Source organism: Streptopelia decaocto (genome assembly GCF_964273445.1).
Source record: "Streptopelia decaocto genome assembly, chromosome: 8".
Taxonomy (NCBI): Eukaryota; Metazoa; Chordata; class Aves; order Columbiformes; family Columbidae; genus Streptopelia; species Streptopelia decaocto.
Window position 1 is genome coordinate 21,682,701 of NC_138662.1, and position 15,118 is coordinate 21,697,818.

The window sequence follows — 15,118 nt, forward strand, 5'->3', positions numbered from 1 at the left end:
TCTCTCCCCACGGAAGGGGTCGGGAGGTCTCTGACAAGCTGTGGCCATCTCAGCTTCAGCCATGGATGTGTCCCACCACCGAGCGTCCCCAACATCAGCTGCCACTCGAGCAGAAATCCCAAGAAAAAACAGTCTGCAAACCACAGCTAAAATACTGAAAACACTGTAGAAGGAGTTAGAGGATTCTGAAAGCCTTTGAGCTGCGGTAACACTCAGCCGGGCACTCACCAGCACAAATTCTCTGGAAAAATGAATATGCCTGAGAGACCCATGACACCTCAGCCGAATGAGAGAACACGGTCCCATTTTGCACTGCTTGTATCAGCTCCAAGGGCAGGAACAAGACCATCGCAGCACGGAAAGCTGCGGGTGCCGAGCCCTGCGGATGTGATGAGGCCAGTGCTGCACAGGCACCGCTATTTCACCCGTGGAACGGGAGGTGAAGGACCGGAGCTCAAGAGAACAGCTCAGAGGTGTGCATCTTGTCAACACTTAACATTAACGGGGGTTTTGCCTCCAAAGGTGGAGCCCCGACACATGGGGCTGACTGGGGCAGGTCACGGCCGCCTGCTGTGTCACCTGCACAGCCCTTGTCACCAAGAGCATCCCCAGCGCCGCCTGGACAGACCTCAGAGCAGCTGGGGGGCAGCGAAGGGCCGCACGGTGGGAGAACAGGGGTCTGTCATCCAGCACTGCTTCAAAGACATTGTCTGTAACCATCTGATCAAACAGGAGCTTTGGGTGGGTGGGTGGTCTCATTCGCCTTTTTTTTTTTTTTTTTTTTGACAAAACCATTAGTTTTAAATAAATCTTCAGTTCACGAAAAGCAAGAGGGCACTGGAGAGATTGATGAGGATTATCAAAACAGAGCACCAGTTAAATAGATCTTCATTAATATGCTAAATGTCACTGTACCGAGTGTCCATGGAGGAGATGCTCCAGCCGCTGCGGGTCGTGGGTTGGTCTGTGCGTTCCCTTGACTTTCTCTGTGTGAAAAAGCTGGAAGGGAAGGAACCCCGGCTGATACCATGAGGGGCCTCCTGGGCTCGCAGAGGGACCCCGAGGCTCACCAACCATCCCAAGGCAACATGGCCTCTCTGGGCAATATTTTAATAGTAATAATTCCTGTGTCCCCTGAGCTCCTTCATTTACAGATCCATAAACAACCATTTATCTTATAAACAACTATTTCTCTCAGGCTTTTGAGAACTTCTTCCCCAGTTTGGGCATTGTTTCTCCCACTCTGCCTCTCCATGCAAGGAGAAAATCCCAGCAGAGGCTGGACACCCACCCACTGCGCCACCCTCACCTCAGCTCCAGGGCCACCAGCTGCCCGCATGTGCCCCCCCAGAGGTGACACGGTGGGGGCTGTCCCCAGCAAAGCCCCTTTAAGGGACAGTCGAGGGCGGGCGCGGGAGCCAGGACATTAATTTTAGCCTGGAGCCGTGCCAGGGGCGCAGGGCAGCTGGTGCGCAGCCTGCCCGTCCCGTCCCCGCAGCCATGGCCGAGGAGCAGAGCGAGCTGGACGAGAGGATCATCATCAAGGACCAGCACGTCAAAGAGATCGACCTGGTGAACAGAGACCCGAAGCGCATCAACGAGGACGTTGTCAAGGTAGGGTTGTCTCCGCACGGTGTTACAGAAGCATCACTGACGCTTAACGCAATAGGTTGTGGGTATTGTGGTGCTGGGCTGGAGCTCAGGCGGGGCTGCGAGTCCCTGCTCCGTGTGCCACGGGAGGTGCCGTTACCTGGGGCTGCAGGGGACCTGCCACCAGCCCCAGCCCCGCTGGGTGAGCGTGTGCCGTGCACGGCTCCGGTTAGCGCGGTATTTCCCATTCCTTGAGTGCGCTCCCCAGCTTCACCGGCTGTAGCCTGAAAGCTTATGGAGACGCCCTCCTTTGCACAAGTGGGGAGCCAAAAATAAAACAGGGTCAGCCCATATCGCTGATTTAAAGGGAACCTTGGAAAAAGACCTGACAATCTGAGCACCAGAGCATTAGATATGCGCTGTCCTATTTGGAAGCAGATTGTGTCTCAGCCATGGCAGCAGGAGGGTGCAGCAAGGCTCCTCCGTGTATTTGTGATCAAAAGGAGTTTCTGGCCTGGCTGAACAGCGAAGCATCTTCCCGCATGCTGATCAGCAGAGCTGGGCTGCTCTGAGCTTCGGTAGCATTATGGAAAAGATAATTTTGGCTCAAAGGAGAACAGGAGGAGATGGAAGGGGTTTGTTAAAACTGCACTGGGAGATCAAAGAGGATGACATGCCAGCAGGAACAAAGCCTGCTCACAAAGGCTTTGGAACAGGATGTGGCCTCAATCATGTTGCTGAGATTCAAGCTTGTGTTTGTGCATTAAGACACTATTACTGCTAAAGCCATGGGCACGGTCACAGTGAAATCTCCCTGGATGAGCTGTGACGGTGACACCATAGATGGGCACCCTGTGCGCGGCGAGACGTGCCCGTGACAGCTGCCAGGGTGGCGGATCTGCAGCGTGTTCCCGGCAGCACGTCCTGCATCTGCACCGCCCAGCGCGCCCCACAGCCCTGTCACCGGGGGGACACCAGCATCTTCCAGGCCACCCCAACCCTCGTGGCAGCACCATTGCATAGAACCACAGAACAGCTGGGGTTGGAGGGACCTTCCCAGCTCCCCCAGTGCCCCCCCTGCCATGAGCAGGGACATCTTCACCAGCTCAGGGTGCTCAGAGCCCCGTCCAGCCTGGCCTGGGATGTCTCCAGGGATGGTTCAGCCACCACCTCTCTGGCCAACCTGGGCCAGGCTCTCACCACCCTCAAGGCAACAATTTTTTCCTCATATCCAGCCTGCATCTCCCTCCTTCAGTTTAAAAGCATCAGCCCTTGTCCTTTCACAATAGACCCTGCTGATACCAACAGCTTGCTCATACCTCATTCTAAGCTCCACACTCCATTTTTCAGATATAAGTTGTGGTTTTCTTCACCTCAAGCCTGTCAAGCTTTTCCTCATTTTGTATAGTCACCAACTAATTGCTGTAACTGTGCTGCTAAAGTTATTGTCGCGGGGTGGAATTCAGACGAACTGAGCTTGCTGACTGTTAGCAGCCCCACCTCTGCCTGTTCCCCCTTGGGAATCCCCAAAAGAGGATTTCCAAGCTCCCCCCCTCACATGGCCACACTGCTGCTCCACCAGCTTTGGAAGCTTTCAGAGCGCCTGCTCAATGTACCTCCTGTTCCTCCTGCCTTAAAAATAGCAGGGCCGATAAGGCTGGGGGAGGCAGCGAGCACCCTGCGCCCACGCTGCTCGCTGTGACCCTGCAGCAGTGTCGTGGAGGACAAGGCAAAGCCTCCCCGCTCCCCAGAGAGCAGCACGACACTCCAGAACACCCCAGGCTCCGAACCGCTGATGCTCGAAGCGTGCAGAGGGGAGCAGGGCGGTTTGCAGGCTGGGGGGTTCCCATGGCCGCAGACAAGCCCATCCTGAGCAGCACGGTGCAACAGCCAGGATTTGAAACTGCATGGGTTACAGCAGCAGCACCAGCCACAGAGGCTTTGCAGAGCTCAAAACAGCCTCTTCCCCAGCAAAGCAACAGAGTGGTACCTGCATTTGGTGGTCCCCAAAACCATGGGGCTGTGCCAGGGCTCAGCTCAGGATTCTGCCTCTCCTGCTCCTCCAGACCCTCTTCTGGGGCATCTCCAGCAGAAACAGCAGCCAGGCAGAGACCCTTCTCTTATAGCCTGCCACGCCTTTCTTAATTGACCCTGATTGGCACCTCAGGCCCCCAGGCAGGTGTGCAGGGACCTGCTGATGGGTCCAGCCCACCCAGCGGGGTTCCAGACCCGCCAGCCCTGCTGTCAGCGTTCCTGCCCAACCTCCTGCCCGCCCCACGAAACTGAAGATGGTGCGGAAAGATTTTATGATCAAAGTGCTTCCAGAACCAGAGTGGATGGTGCAATTTAACCTAAGTGTACAAACAAACACATTAGCTTCCCCAGGAAAGGCCATGCCATTTTTCAAGACAAATAGCTTGGCTCATGCATCCCCTAAAATTGAGTTACGCCACAACGAGATCTCTACATGTAGTTCAGAGGCTTTTAAGAGCATTTGTCATTCAGAGACGCTCGCGATGCCTGCACACAATGGCACCATCCCGGGAAGGGCACGGCCAAGCCGATCGCTCTCCCTCTTCAGACAGAGCACAGGCAGAACGGAGCAGCTCGCCTCCACAGATATACATAAATAAGCCGTAAATCAAGAGGGCTGCTGGGTTTTTATTAGCACAAACCACCTTCTTGCCGAGCAAGCAGCCCATGTCCCTGAGAGCTAAAACCGGGCAGGAACGGGCCCTGGGCTCCTCTGGAGTAAGCGCTCCCACGCACAGCTCCCATCCGAGGGCTCGTGCCGCCCACACCTGTGCCCACAGCTCAGGGACCGGAATGGGGAATGTCCCCAGGCTGTGCTGAAGCCTGTGTGTGCCACGCTGAGCCAGGCAGCGCCGGAGCCCCGCGCCGCGCCCCGCTCAGAGCTCTGCAGGGCAGGGGTCCCCTTGCCCGGGGGGACCCCCCAGCACAGCCCAGGCTCTCCCCAGCCCCCCATTCAGGCTTGGATCCTCACCCCCGCACTGGAGGCCCCCAAACCCCCTTCACCTCCGTCTTCTCTCCCCACAGGTGGATTTTGAGGATGTGATAGCTGAGCCTGTGGGAACATACAGCTTTGACGGCGTCTGGAAAACCAGCTACACCACCTTCACCGTCAGCAAGTACTGGTGCTACCGGCTGCTCTCGGCCGTGCTGGGCATCCCCCTGGCCGTGGTCTGGGGCTTCCTCTTTGCCCTCATCTCCTTCTGCCACATCTGGGCGGTGGTGCCCTGCATCAAGAGCTACCTGATCGAGATCCAGTGCGTCAGCCGAATCTACTCCCTCTGCATCCACACCTTCTGCGACCCGCTCTTTGAGGCGCTCTCCAAGATCTGCAGCAACATCCGAGTTGCTCTGCGGAAGGAGATCTAGGTCCCCACGCACACCCCAGCCACCCTCTGCGCAGGTTCCCCGGTCCTGCAGCGTGTCCTCTCCTTGGCACATGGACCTCTGTGTCCTGCCCTCAGGACGCGGACCCCCGTGCCCAGGGACCTGTGCAGCACAGGTTGTCAGAGCTGCTCCTTACTCCAGCTCAAAGCCAGAATCTTTAGGAGAAGAGAAGCCCATTGAGGCTCGGCAAGCAGCCCAGGAGACCACCGACATCATGCCGTGTTCCTGCGAGAGGGACCGCAGGATCCCTGGACCGCAGCATCTCCTGGACCGCAGCATCCCTCGACCACAGCATCCCTGGACCGCAGCATCTCCTGGACCGCAGCATCTCCTGGACCGCAGCATCCCTCGACCACAGCATCCCTGGACCGCAGCATCTCCTGGACCGCAGCATTGCTGGACCGCAGCATCCCTAGACCACAGCATCCCTGGACCGCAGCATCTCCTGGACCATGGCCCTGGGCCACGACCTGCAGCTGCAGATTGAGAAGCAAGGGTGCAGAGGTGCTGCTGGACAACAGACCAAACCCTGCCTGCTTCTCCATCCCTCCAGTCTAGAATGACACTATGAGAAATACTTGCATATGAATTATTATAATTTGTTGCAAATAATTGCTGTTGTGGAAGCTTCTGTATTAAATCTTGCTGCACAAGAGTTTTATGGATAGAATAGTGAAAGCTAACTTTTTTCATGTGTGTTTGCATTTCAGCAGAGCTTTGAAATCCAGATCGATTAGTGAATGAAATGTTGTGTCTGCCTCCTGGGAGTACGTGCTGGGCCTGGGCCACCAGCAGCTGCAAAACCACTTGTGGCAACGTGACACTCGCTGCTTAATTACAGGGCATCGTTGTGCTCTGTGATGGGGCTGCAGAGTGGGCAGCGCCTGGCAGCGTCGAGAACAAATGGCTTTGGGTGACTTTGCTTGGGAAAGGACAAGCTCGGCTATAGGTGAAGCTTTGGCTTGTTTCTCAGGGGGAATATTCCCCAGGTGCTCGCTGCTCTGGCTCCGCAGATGTGCAGGGGCAGAGGAAGGAGCATCCTCCGGGACCCTGCCCGCTCCTGGGACAGCACTGGGGTGAGGGCAGAAAGCCCAACTGGGAGCAATTTCCTCTGCTGTATTGTCAATTAATTCGCTTAGCCCATCCTCACGAAGCCATACTTTAACTCTGCGGCACTGAAACACTTTCTTGGCTCCGGCCTTAAGTGCTTTGCTGAATCAGGGCCCAGGAGGTCTTGCTGTTCAGAGGTTATTCTCAATTGTATTCATGTGCTTTTTCCCTTTGGCTTCCAACAAAGAATCGGAGCCAAAGCTTCTTGCAGTGCCATGCCAAGGACAAGAAAGAGCCAGATTTTCTGTTGGTGTTCTTCCAGCGGCTTGAGATTGCGGACGTTCCTTATCCCATGGCAATGTAGCCCCCGTGCTCCAGCAACACCGGGCCTCGGGAGGGATGGAGTGATAGAAAAAAGATATTTAGATATTTGTAGTGGAAAAAAAAAGTCTTCAAAAACATTTTATCATGAGCATTTTTTAAAGCTTTTTGTGGGAATAAAAATAATTAAAACCAATTCTGGAATATATTTTTTGTCCTAGTGGTTCAGAGCATGAACCCAAACCCTGCAGAACTCTGGGCTCCCCACTGGAGCGCTCTGTGGGCTCCCTGCACGCAGAGCACACACCGCCCGTGTGTCAGCACCTCTCTTTGGCTTTTGGTCGTTATGCAAAGTTTTTTGGCAGCACATTCAACATCCTCCCACAGCGACAAACCCGGAGCTGCAGCCCGGGGATGGTGCGGGAGCTCGGCTGGTGGCTGGGGAGTCATCGGCCGCGGTGTCCCCATGCATGGGGCTCGGCCCCCTCTGCGTGACCCCGTAAGCACAGCCCGCAATGGCACCCAGGGCTGGCGAGGCAACGCCTGCCTCTCCCAAAGTGTCCTCCTTGCTCTGCCCACCAGTCCTGGTAAAATCCATCGCCACATCGCGTTCCCGTCCTCACAGATGGAGGATGCACCGGGCCCCCGGGTCCATCATAGAACAGGAACCCCCACTCCTTGTTTGGCACAGGAGCTAATTACTCTCAAGGAGAAAGAAGGTGAACGTGGGAGGAAAACACTGTCTGCTTACCTAAGGGTTTAACCCAGGCTGGTAAAACATGCTGAGACTGAATCTGCCGGGTTGCGTTCAGCAAATGTGCTGAGGGCTCACTTGAAGCCACCAGAAAAAAAAATCAAAGGAATGCCAGAACATGAAAGGTGAAAATGTACCTGTTGATAACAGTGAAAAACTAAAGTGCATGTTTAAATGCATTTTTCATATTCCTTCCCAACACGTTACCCTCTGGCTGCACGCTGGCCGTGCTCCTGCATGTCCCGGCCGGCGGCGGGAGCCAAGGTGGGAGCATCGTCTGGTGTCCCCGTGGCTCTGCTGCCTGCGTGCTGCCCACGTGCTGCCTGCGCGCTGCCTGCACGCTGCCTGCACGCTGCCTGCACGCTGCCTGCGCGCTGCTGGTGAGCTGCCTGCGCGCTGCCTGCGTGCTGCCCGCGTGCCGCCTGCGTGCTGCCTGCGTGCTGTGGAACACGCCCGCACACGTCCCCGGCGCTTGGTGTGGCACCGCGCAAACAAAAACACCGTTACGCTGAGTAGAGTTGGGTCTTGTGTTTCAAGCGTCACTTCCCATCGTTTTCCTTCATTTTTTTAACGTAGTGCTCCTTCTGCACTTCCCCTCCTGCTTTCCATCCAGACACAGTCAGAAAACTTTATTTACAGGTATTTTGTAACAATAAAAACTCCATGCCATCAGCATGACCTTGTGCGTCACAGAGCAAGAAAATTGCATTGGTGTAGAAGACTAAATGCGATCTGCGGCAAACCCAAAGCAAAAGCTTGGCCTGGGGGGCTCAACGGGCGTTTTCCCACGGAACCCCGTGGCGCCCGGCTGTCATCCGACATGCTGCCCTCGGAGAAGCGTTTGCGCACACTCAGCCAACGTGTTATTGCACAGAGCCCTGTCCCCTCCCCTGGCTCTGCCCACCCGTGTGCACAGCTCCGCACGGCGCACAGCACAGAGACAGGGACACCCGGGCGCTAGTGTTGTCCCCAGCGCTGTCCCGGCAGTGCCATGGGTGGGCCCAGGCAGGGAGCAGGGACATGGGGACAGGGCTGTCCCTGCCCCACAGTGCTTCCAGCCGGGCAAGGACACGGTGCTGAGCGCGGTGCCTGCAGCTCTGCCCCAGCCACCCTGCATCCCGCGGTATTCCTGCTGTCGGCAGAGCTGGGGACAGGTGCGTGACACCGGGGTGGCACCTGCCACCCTGTGCGGCAGCCCCGCGCATCCCACGGGGACACGGTGCAGTGTGGGAACGTTCAGGGCAAAACCTGCCACTCCCAGTGTCTAAAAGCCACCAATGTCAGTGGGTTTGGGGATCAGAAGCGGGTTCCTGGCGTCCTGTCCCAGGCGGCACTGAAACCTGGAGCACAGAAGTCCTCCCTCGCTCCTGCCTCAGTTAAATAATGATGGCTGTACATGCTTACACGCGCACAGACATATATACACCCATTTATACAGAAACCCCTTGCTTGTCCGAGTCCCAGCTCGTCCCGGGGCAGCGCTGGAGGCAGCGCTGGAGGCAGCGCTGGAGGCAGCGCGGCGGCGGAGCGCGGTCCCGGCCGGCGATGCCCTCACGTGGCGCCCGGCTGCGTGAAGCTGCGCTGGCTGGTGCTCCTGCAGCTGAGCACGAAGGAGGAGGAGTTGCTCTTCTTGCCGACGCTCAGCTCGCACGCCGGCCGCGACTTCAGGTAGCGCGTGGAGCAGCAGAGGAAGCGCCGCATCAGGTCGTGGAAGAGGTGGCCGGTGTAGAGCATGTAGATCCAGGGGTTGCAGCAGCTGTTGAGGCTGGCCAGCAGCATGGCGATGATGAACGGGGAGGCTGCGGGCAGAGAGCACGGTCAGAACCCGCTGGGGAGCCGGGCAGCGGGCACACGCTGCGGGGGCTCTGCAGGCGCCGCCGCGCTGTCCCTGCCCGCAGAGCGCTACGGGACAGCAGCACAGAATAAAAACAGGGGAAGCAAGTCTGGCTTTAAACAACTTGGGTTTAAGGTTTTTTTCCCCGAGCAGAGCTGTGTTTGCCCTGCTCAGCTCCTGCGCTGCTGCCTGCTCAGCATCACCCTAGTAACGCCTCGGGAAGGGGCAGAGCTGCCCCCAGCATCATCTGTATGATTTGCCTCTATCACACCCGAAGTGGGGAGGGGGGGACGTGGCCTCTTGGCGTTGCCGTGGCAAAGAGCAGGACTGGGAACAGAAAGAGCCAAGTGGCTCGCTTTTCCCCACCAGTGGCCAATTTGGGGCAGACCAGTGGCTTTTCCCACCCCACTAATGAAGCCGGGAGCCTGGCAATGGCTGCAAGGGGGACACTGGGGACAGGAGGCAATGGTGGCAGCGGGGTGACAGGACACCAAGTCTCCGGCTGCTGCTCTCCAGTCCCTGAGCACAAAGTATCTGACTTTCTGGTGAGAAGGGACGGTGGGACTCGCACCCCCCGGCAGCAGCACCAGGACAGAGCCTTTATCCTGCTCCCTGTTTTCAGCACATCTCGTGTCCCTGTGCCCCCAGGGACGTGCCAGCGGGGAGGACGCGTACTCAAGCCCGGCTGCTTGTGGCCCCTTTCCACCTCTGCCAAAACCCACTCACAGTTTTTAAACCAGAAAAGAAGTGTGAATAATGAATACTAGTTTCCAAATCCACCTTTAACCAACTCATGCATAATTCCTGCTCTACTGATGTCTGGTCCAGCCGCTTTTAATTTCAAGCATATGCTACAAGAAATCTGTGGGGAACGGTGCATAAATCCTGGGCGCAAGAACTGAAATACATCACAGCGTTTCTATCCACTTTAAAAAACCCAGCCATGGCTGACTCAGCTCCTCTCCCTGAGGCAGATACATTGGATTCCATGGAGCTCGCTGCAGGGTAGGTCTATCGTGGACCTCTGCCCTGCTCACCGGGGTGCTGGAGACCCCCGAGGGCTGCGCGGACGCTCCCCAGGCGGTGACACCCCCACACGGGGCCGGGGCTGCGCGGTGACACCGCCCCACGGGGCCGGGGCTGTGCGGTGACACCCCCACACGGGGCCGGGGCTGCGCGGTGACACCCCCGCACGGGGCCGGGGCTGTGCGGTGACACCCCCGCGCGGGGTGCGGGGCTGTGCGGTGACACCCCCGCACGGGGCCGGGGCTGCGCGGTGACACCCCCGCACGGGGCCGGGGCTGCGCGGTGACACCCCCGCACGGGGCCGGGGCTGCGCGGTGACACCCCCGCACGGGGCCGGGGCTGTGCGGTGACACCCCCGCGCGGGGTGCGGGGCTGTGCGGTGACACCCCCGCACGGGGCCGGGGCTGCGCGGTGACACCTCCGCACGGGGCCGGGGCTGCGCGGTGACACCCCCGCACGGGGCCGGGGCTGCGCGGTGACACCCCCGCGCGGGGTGCGGGGCTGCGCTGCCCGCAGGGATGGGCAGAGGCAGGAGGATGCGGGACCGGGAAATGAAATGAGAATTGCTCACTGATTGCCACAGATAGCTGGACGTTATCACTCACAGCCCACGCTCCAGGGCATCAGCTCCCAAGACTGAGGGACCGATGCAATCGTTATTGTGCTTTACAGCCTCACTATCATCTTCACAGAAGCCTTAACCCAACTTAGACTCAAAGCTCAAAATGCCACATGTAACATAAATTATCTGTAAGGTGCGTGGAGCAGAAACCTCATTCTAACTAATGTTTTGTGAAGGATCCTCAGTGCTTAAGCCAACACGTGCACCATAATCTGTAGCTCCAACCTGCACTTACAGAGTTTTATGAAGCGAGGAAGAGCCACACAGAGAGGTGCTGAAGTGGATCGGTCACAGCAGGGTGAGATGTGTCTGATCAGTGCTGTCCTAGCTGGGAAAGGAGGGCTGCTTCAGTCTGCTTCCTTCGCAGCCGTATGTTTCACCCCAACACACCAAAGCACAGCACTTAGTGCCCTGCGAAGGTGGAAGCACAGCCCGCGGCACCCCGGCAGCAGCGCTACCGCAGGGTACCCAGGGCAGAGGGTACCCAAGTGCCGTGTGTCCCTCTGCTGACACCGAGCTCCGCGTCCCACCGCGCTGCGGGATGCAACGCAGGGCAGAACGCTGCAGGCGCCTGCTCAGCATCCCCTGGGGTCCAGGGAGGTATAAACACACCTTCCCTTGCCGGGAACACTCTTTGTGACATCCTACATGCACAAAACTAAATGTGTTCCTAAGTGAGCGACCCTCCATCACACTGCCGTTGTGACCTGCTCGTCCCCTCCTGGGGTGCAGCCCGTGGGCACCCCAGTGGTGCCGGGGCCCTGCACAGCGAGCACCCAGCCGCCGGCTGCCCCGTCTCTGCCCTCGCACCCATGCAGACTGCAAAGCCTGCAAGATGGGAAACAGCCAGGCTCCCCGTGTGCTGCGGGGCAGGGCTGCGCCAGGCTCCCCGAGTGCTGCGGGGCAGGGCTGCGCCAGGCTCCCCGTGTGCTGCGGGTCAGGGCTGCGCCAGGCTCCCCGAGTGCTGCGGGGCAGGGCTGCGCCAGGCTCCCCGTGTGCTGCGGGGCAGGGCTGCGCCAGGCGCCCGCAAACTGCCCGGCCAGGCAGCCGCAGTCCCGCTGCAAAGGAAAAGGGCCGCAGGACAGCAGAACGCTGCAGGAACAGCGCGGTTATCTGCAGAGGGTCAGACCGGCCACCCCCTCGTGCCCCTGGGCGGCTGGCGAGGAGGAGGATGGACCTGGGAGGAAGGGCTGGCGTCTCATGGCACTTGCTGTCCACAACCACCCAGGCTTTTCCTCACTGTGCCATGCAGCAAACGGCCTGGCAGAACTCCCACCCTCCACTGCAGACATGGGCCCCCGAGCAGCAGAAACATGAAGGGAAAGGGAGCTTGCTGCACCTCAGCACGGCTGGAGCTTTCCTTGGTACAGAACAGCAAAGCACAACAGGAAAGGCAAGGCAAGGCAAGACAGGGCCAGCGCGCAGGGTGAGCAAGGGGAAGGTTCGCAAGGCAGCGGGCAGGGCAGAGGCTGCGCACCCGCACTGTGCACCCACATTGTGCACCCGCATTGTGCACTCGCACTGTGCACCCGTGTTCCCCCCGCAGCGCAGGGACCACACAGCGGCAGAGGTTTGTTTGCCAAGCAGTCAGGTGGAAGCCCTCGAGATCATCGGTTTGAAATAGAGCAGAAGGGAGAGACGCAGCTTCATCCCAGGGTGTATCTAACAGCTAGAAGCTTCAACCAGCCTGAATCAGGTGCAAAACCAAGAGACAGCTGCCTGGAGCACCAAGAGAGGTTTAAAAAGCTGTGCTTCACTTTTGCAGCTGAAATAAAAGGAGCAGACAGAAGCAAAGTAAGGCAGGCTGGAGCCAGACAGGCTAGCAGCTTTGGCTGATGGGCTAACGGCTGTGCACAGGCTGCAGGAGACCCCGGGTTTTGCACAGAGCGCTGCAGAGCTGGGATGGGGTTGCAGAAGGGGAAGGAGCAGGGTGCAGGCGAGCCCTGCGCTGCACAGCCCTGGCTGCGGCCGGGCTGCGGGGGTCACCGCTCCGCAGCCCTGACAGCCCCAGGCTCCGCATTTCTGCTGAGCTGGGTCGGTCTGGCCAAGCAGGAGCTGTCCTGGATGCATTTTCTTGCCCTTTCTCCCACCTCACAAACTTGTGCGGAGTTTTTTCTTTTAAGCTTTCCTGTCCGGTTCTCCCTGCGGGTGCAGAGGGACCGTGGGCCACCTCCAGCCAGGCACCGCACAGACTTGTGCAGCTACAAGCGTATGAGACCAAGGAGGGTAATATATTTCACTCTGTCTGCAACCTTAGTGATGACAAGAGCAGCCAGCACCAAGTATAAAAAATGGCAAATCAGTGACACCACGTCCTTTAGGAAAAGCCTTTGCTCATAAATCAGCAGCTTTCTGCAGGAACCCTGCTCCCGTCAGAGATAAAATAACAGTAGCGCAGTCCCGGAGCAGATGGAAATGGGAGGAGAGGGGAAAAGACAGCAAGAGAGCGGAAAGCAAAGAAGTCAGTGAGGACAAAATGACACAGTGAAAGACAACAAGTCGGGCACTATCACTGTGCAGTTTTCCCCTGCGGATGGCACGGGGCTGAGCCCCCACACAGCCCTTGGCGCCCTCAACACCCAGGTGGGCGATCGAGCAACCCAGCGCAGCCCTGGGAAGGCTGAGCTACTGCACCTGGGGACAGGAAAACCTCCGGAGCCACCACCCCCACAGCCAGAGCCCAGACTGACCCTGCAGGTCTCGACCTGCCCTCGCCTGCAGCGGGGAGCTCCGGTGCAGCCGCTGCTGCCTGTCGGGTGGCTTTTCCAAGTTCAGGATCTTTTCCTGTCCCTCCCAGCCCCCTGAGACCCGACTCGGAGCAGTTTCTGGCTGTCACTTGCAGACCGAGGTCGCGGTCGCTGTCCCTGCGCTAAGCAGTCCATGCAAACGCAGGGCTATGGGGAGAGGACGTACCTTCCTGCGGAGCATTCGTGTCCCACACAGACCACATCTGCACAAAGAAAAAGGGCGTCCAGCACACTATGAAAGCTAACACTATGATGAAGGTCATTTTGACTGTCCGGATCTTGGCTTTGGAGATGAGCCGGGTGCTGCTGACCCTGGCAAACGCTGTCCCGCTGCAGGAGCTGGAGCCCAGACCCATGTTGGGCCCGTGAGCCATCTTAAGCTTCACGTTCTGCCAGATTTTGAAGCTGATTAAGCCGTAGCAGATGCTCAGCATCAATACAGGGATGATGTAGACCATGAGGGTTATCCAAGTGACATAGGCTTTAGGTCCCCAGGGCTGGATGAAATCTGCCCAACAGTCATAAACTCCATTCCCCACATCCCTCAGAGAAAATATGTGGATCTGAGGGATGCTGACCAGCAGGCACAGCAGCCAGGTGAGGAGGACAGAGACCCGGTCCGCCCTCCTGTGCAGGGACCTCAGCGGCTGACAGATGGCCAAGCACCGGTCCAGGGACATCAGCAAGAGCATGTAGGTGGAAGCAAACATCCCCACTACCTGCAAGTACTTGATCAACCGGCAAAGGAAATCTGGCCCATAAAACCTGAAGGTGATGTCCCAGATGAGCTGGGGCAGCACCTGGAAGATGGCCACGACCAGGTCAGCGATGCTCAAGTGCTTCATGAAGAAGTACATGCGGGAGTGCTTCTGCCGGGTGGTGTGGATGGCCAGCAGCACACAGAGGTTGCCGGTCAGGGCGAGGAACAGGATGAGGCAGAGCACCGTCACCTCCACCTTGGCCATGTCCTCGTTCCTCTTCAGGGGGTCGGTGGTGCTGTTCCTCCCGGAGCTCTGGTTCTCCAGGCGCAGGCTGCCGTTCCCCAGAGAGCTGTTGATGGTCCATACGCTGCTCCCCGCAAAGTACAACTTCTCCATGGCCAGCTCCGTCCCACATAGAGCCCGGTAGCAGGGAGGGTGGGTGGCAGGTCCTCTCCGAACGCGTCCCCGTTTGAGTCAGCCGTGTCCCCGCTCGGCTCCGCTCCGCTCCCCGGGCTGTGCGGCTCCGGCTCTGCCGTTCCCCGCCGTTCCCCGCCGAGCAGTCCCGCCGGTCCCGGCCCCGGGGCTGGAGACTCTCCGGCGGCTCCACCCTGTCCCCTCCCAGGGCACCCGACGTCTCCGCAGGCTCCTGCCCCCAGACAAAACCAAAGCGCAGGAGGAGCATTAGGGGAAAGGGCCGGCAGAGAGACGCGGTGTCCCCATCCCATCCCTCCGGAGGGGCTGGACCCCAAACCCCGCTCCGCTCCCCGTGCCCCCCCAGCTCCCCTCCTGCCCGGGCACCCCACCGCCCATCGCACCGCGGGCGGGTCCCCGCAGCCGCACCGGCTCCCGCTCCCACCTGCGGCCCCTCCCCGGGCAGCCCCAGGGGCAGCGCTTGGCGGGGCCGGGGCCGGACGGGGAGGGGTCCGGGGAGGGGACCCGGGGAGGGGACCCGGGGCCGGACCTGCCCGCGGAGCCGCCGCGCTCGGAGCGGCCGCCGCGAGAGGGAGCGGCGGAGCGGAGCTGCCCGCGGGGTGGGCGGGGGCTGCCGGGGGTCCC

General features: G+C 59.1%; 2 protein-coding genes across 2 annotated transcripts; one reads left to right on the forward strand and one right to left on the reverse strand.

Moving 5' to 3' along the window:
- Positions 1-1,473: 1,473 nt before the first annotated feature.
- On the forward strand, positions 1,474-6,568 carry CAV3 (caveolin 3). Its single transcript, XM_082059948.1, has 2 exons — positions 1,474-1,614; positions 4,648-6,568. Exons 1-2 carry the CDS (start codon positions 1,501-1,503, stop codon positions 4,987-4,989), a joined length of 456 nt encoding a protein of 151 aa, XP_081916074.1. The 5' UTR covers positions 1,474-1,500; the 3' UTR covers positions 4,990-6,568.
- A 1,150-nt stretch (positions 6,569-7,718) lies between these two features.
- Positions 7,719-14,771, reverse strand: OXTR (oxytocin receptor). The gene is made up of 2 exons (XM_082060094.1): positions 13,528-14,771; positions 7,719-8,931 (listed from the first exon to the last, which is right to left on the reverse strand). The coding sequence occupies exons 1-2, from the start codon at positions 14,456-14,458 to the stop codon at positions 8,684-8,686; spliced, it is 1,179 nt and encodes a 392-aa protein (XP_081916220.1). The 5' UTR covers positions 14,459-14,771; the 3' UTR covers positions 7,719-8,683.
- Between the last annotated feature and the right edge of the window lie 347 nt (positions 14,772-15,118).

What these genes read in the sequence shown, in the direction of transcription:
- CAV3 (XM_082059948.1), top strand. Translation starts at nt 1,501, where the DNA reads ATGGCCGAGGAGCAGAGCGAGCTGGACGAGAGGATCATCATCAAGGAC. An exon ending in TCAACGAGGACGTTGTCAAG is followed by an intron (nt 1,615 to 4,647) that starts GTAGGGTTGTCT and finishes CTCTCCCCACAG; the next exon opens with GTGGATTTTGAGGATGTGAT.
- OXTR (XM_082060094.1), bottom strand. Translation starts at nt 14,458, where the DNA reads ATGGAGAAGTTGTACTTTGCGGGGAGCAGCGTATGGACCATCAACAGC. An exon ending in CACGAATGCTCCGCAGGAAG is followed by an intron (nt 8,932 to 13,527) that starts GTACGTCCTCTC and finishes CTCTGCCCGCAG; the next exon opens with CCTCCCCGTTCATCATCGCC.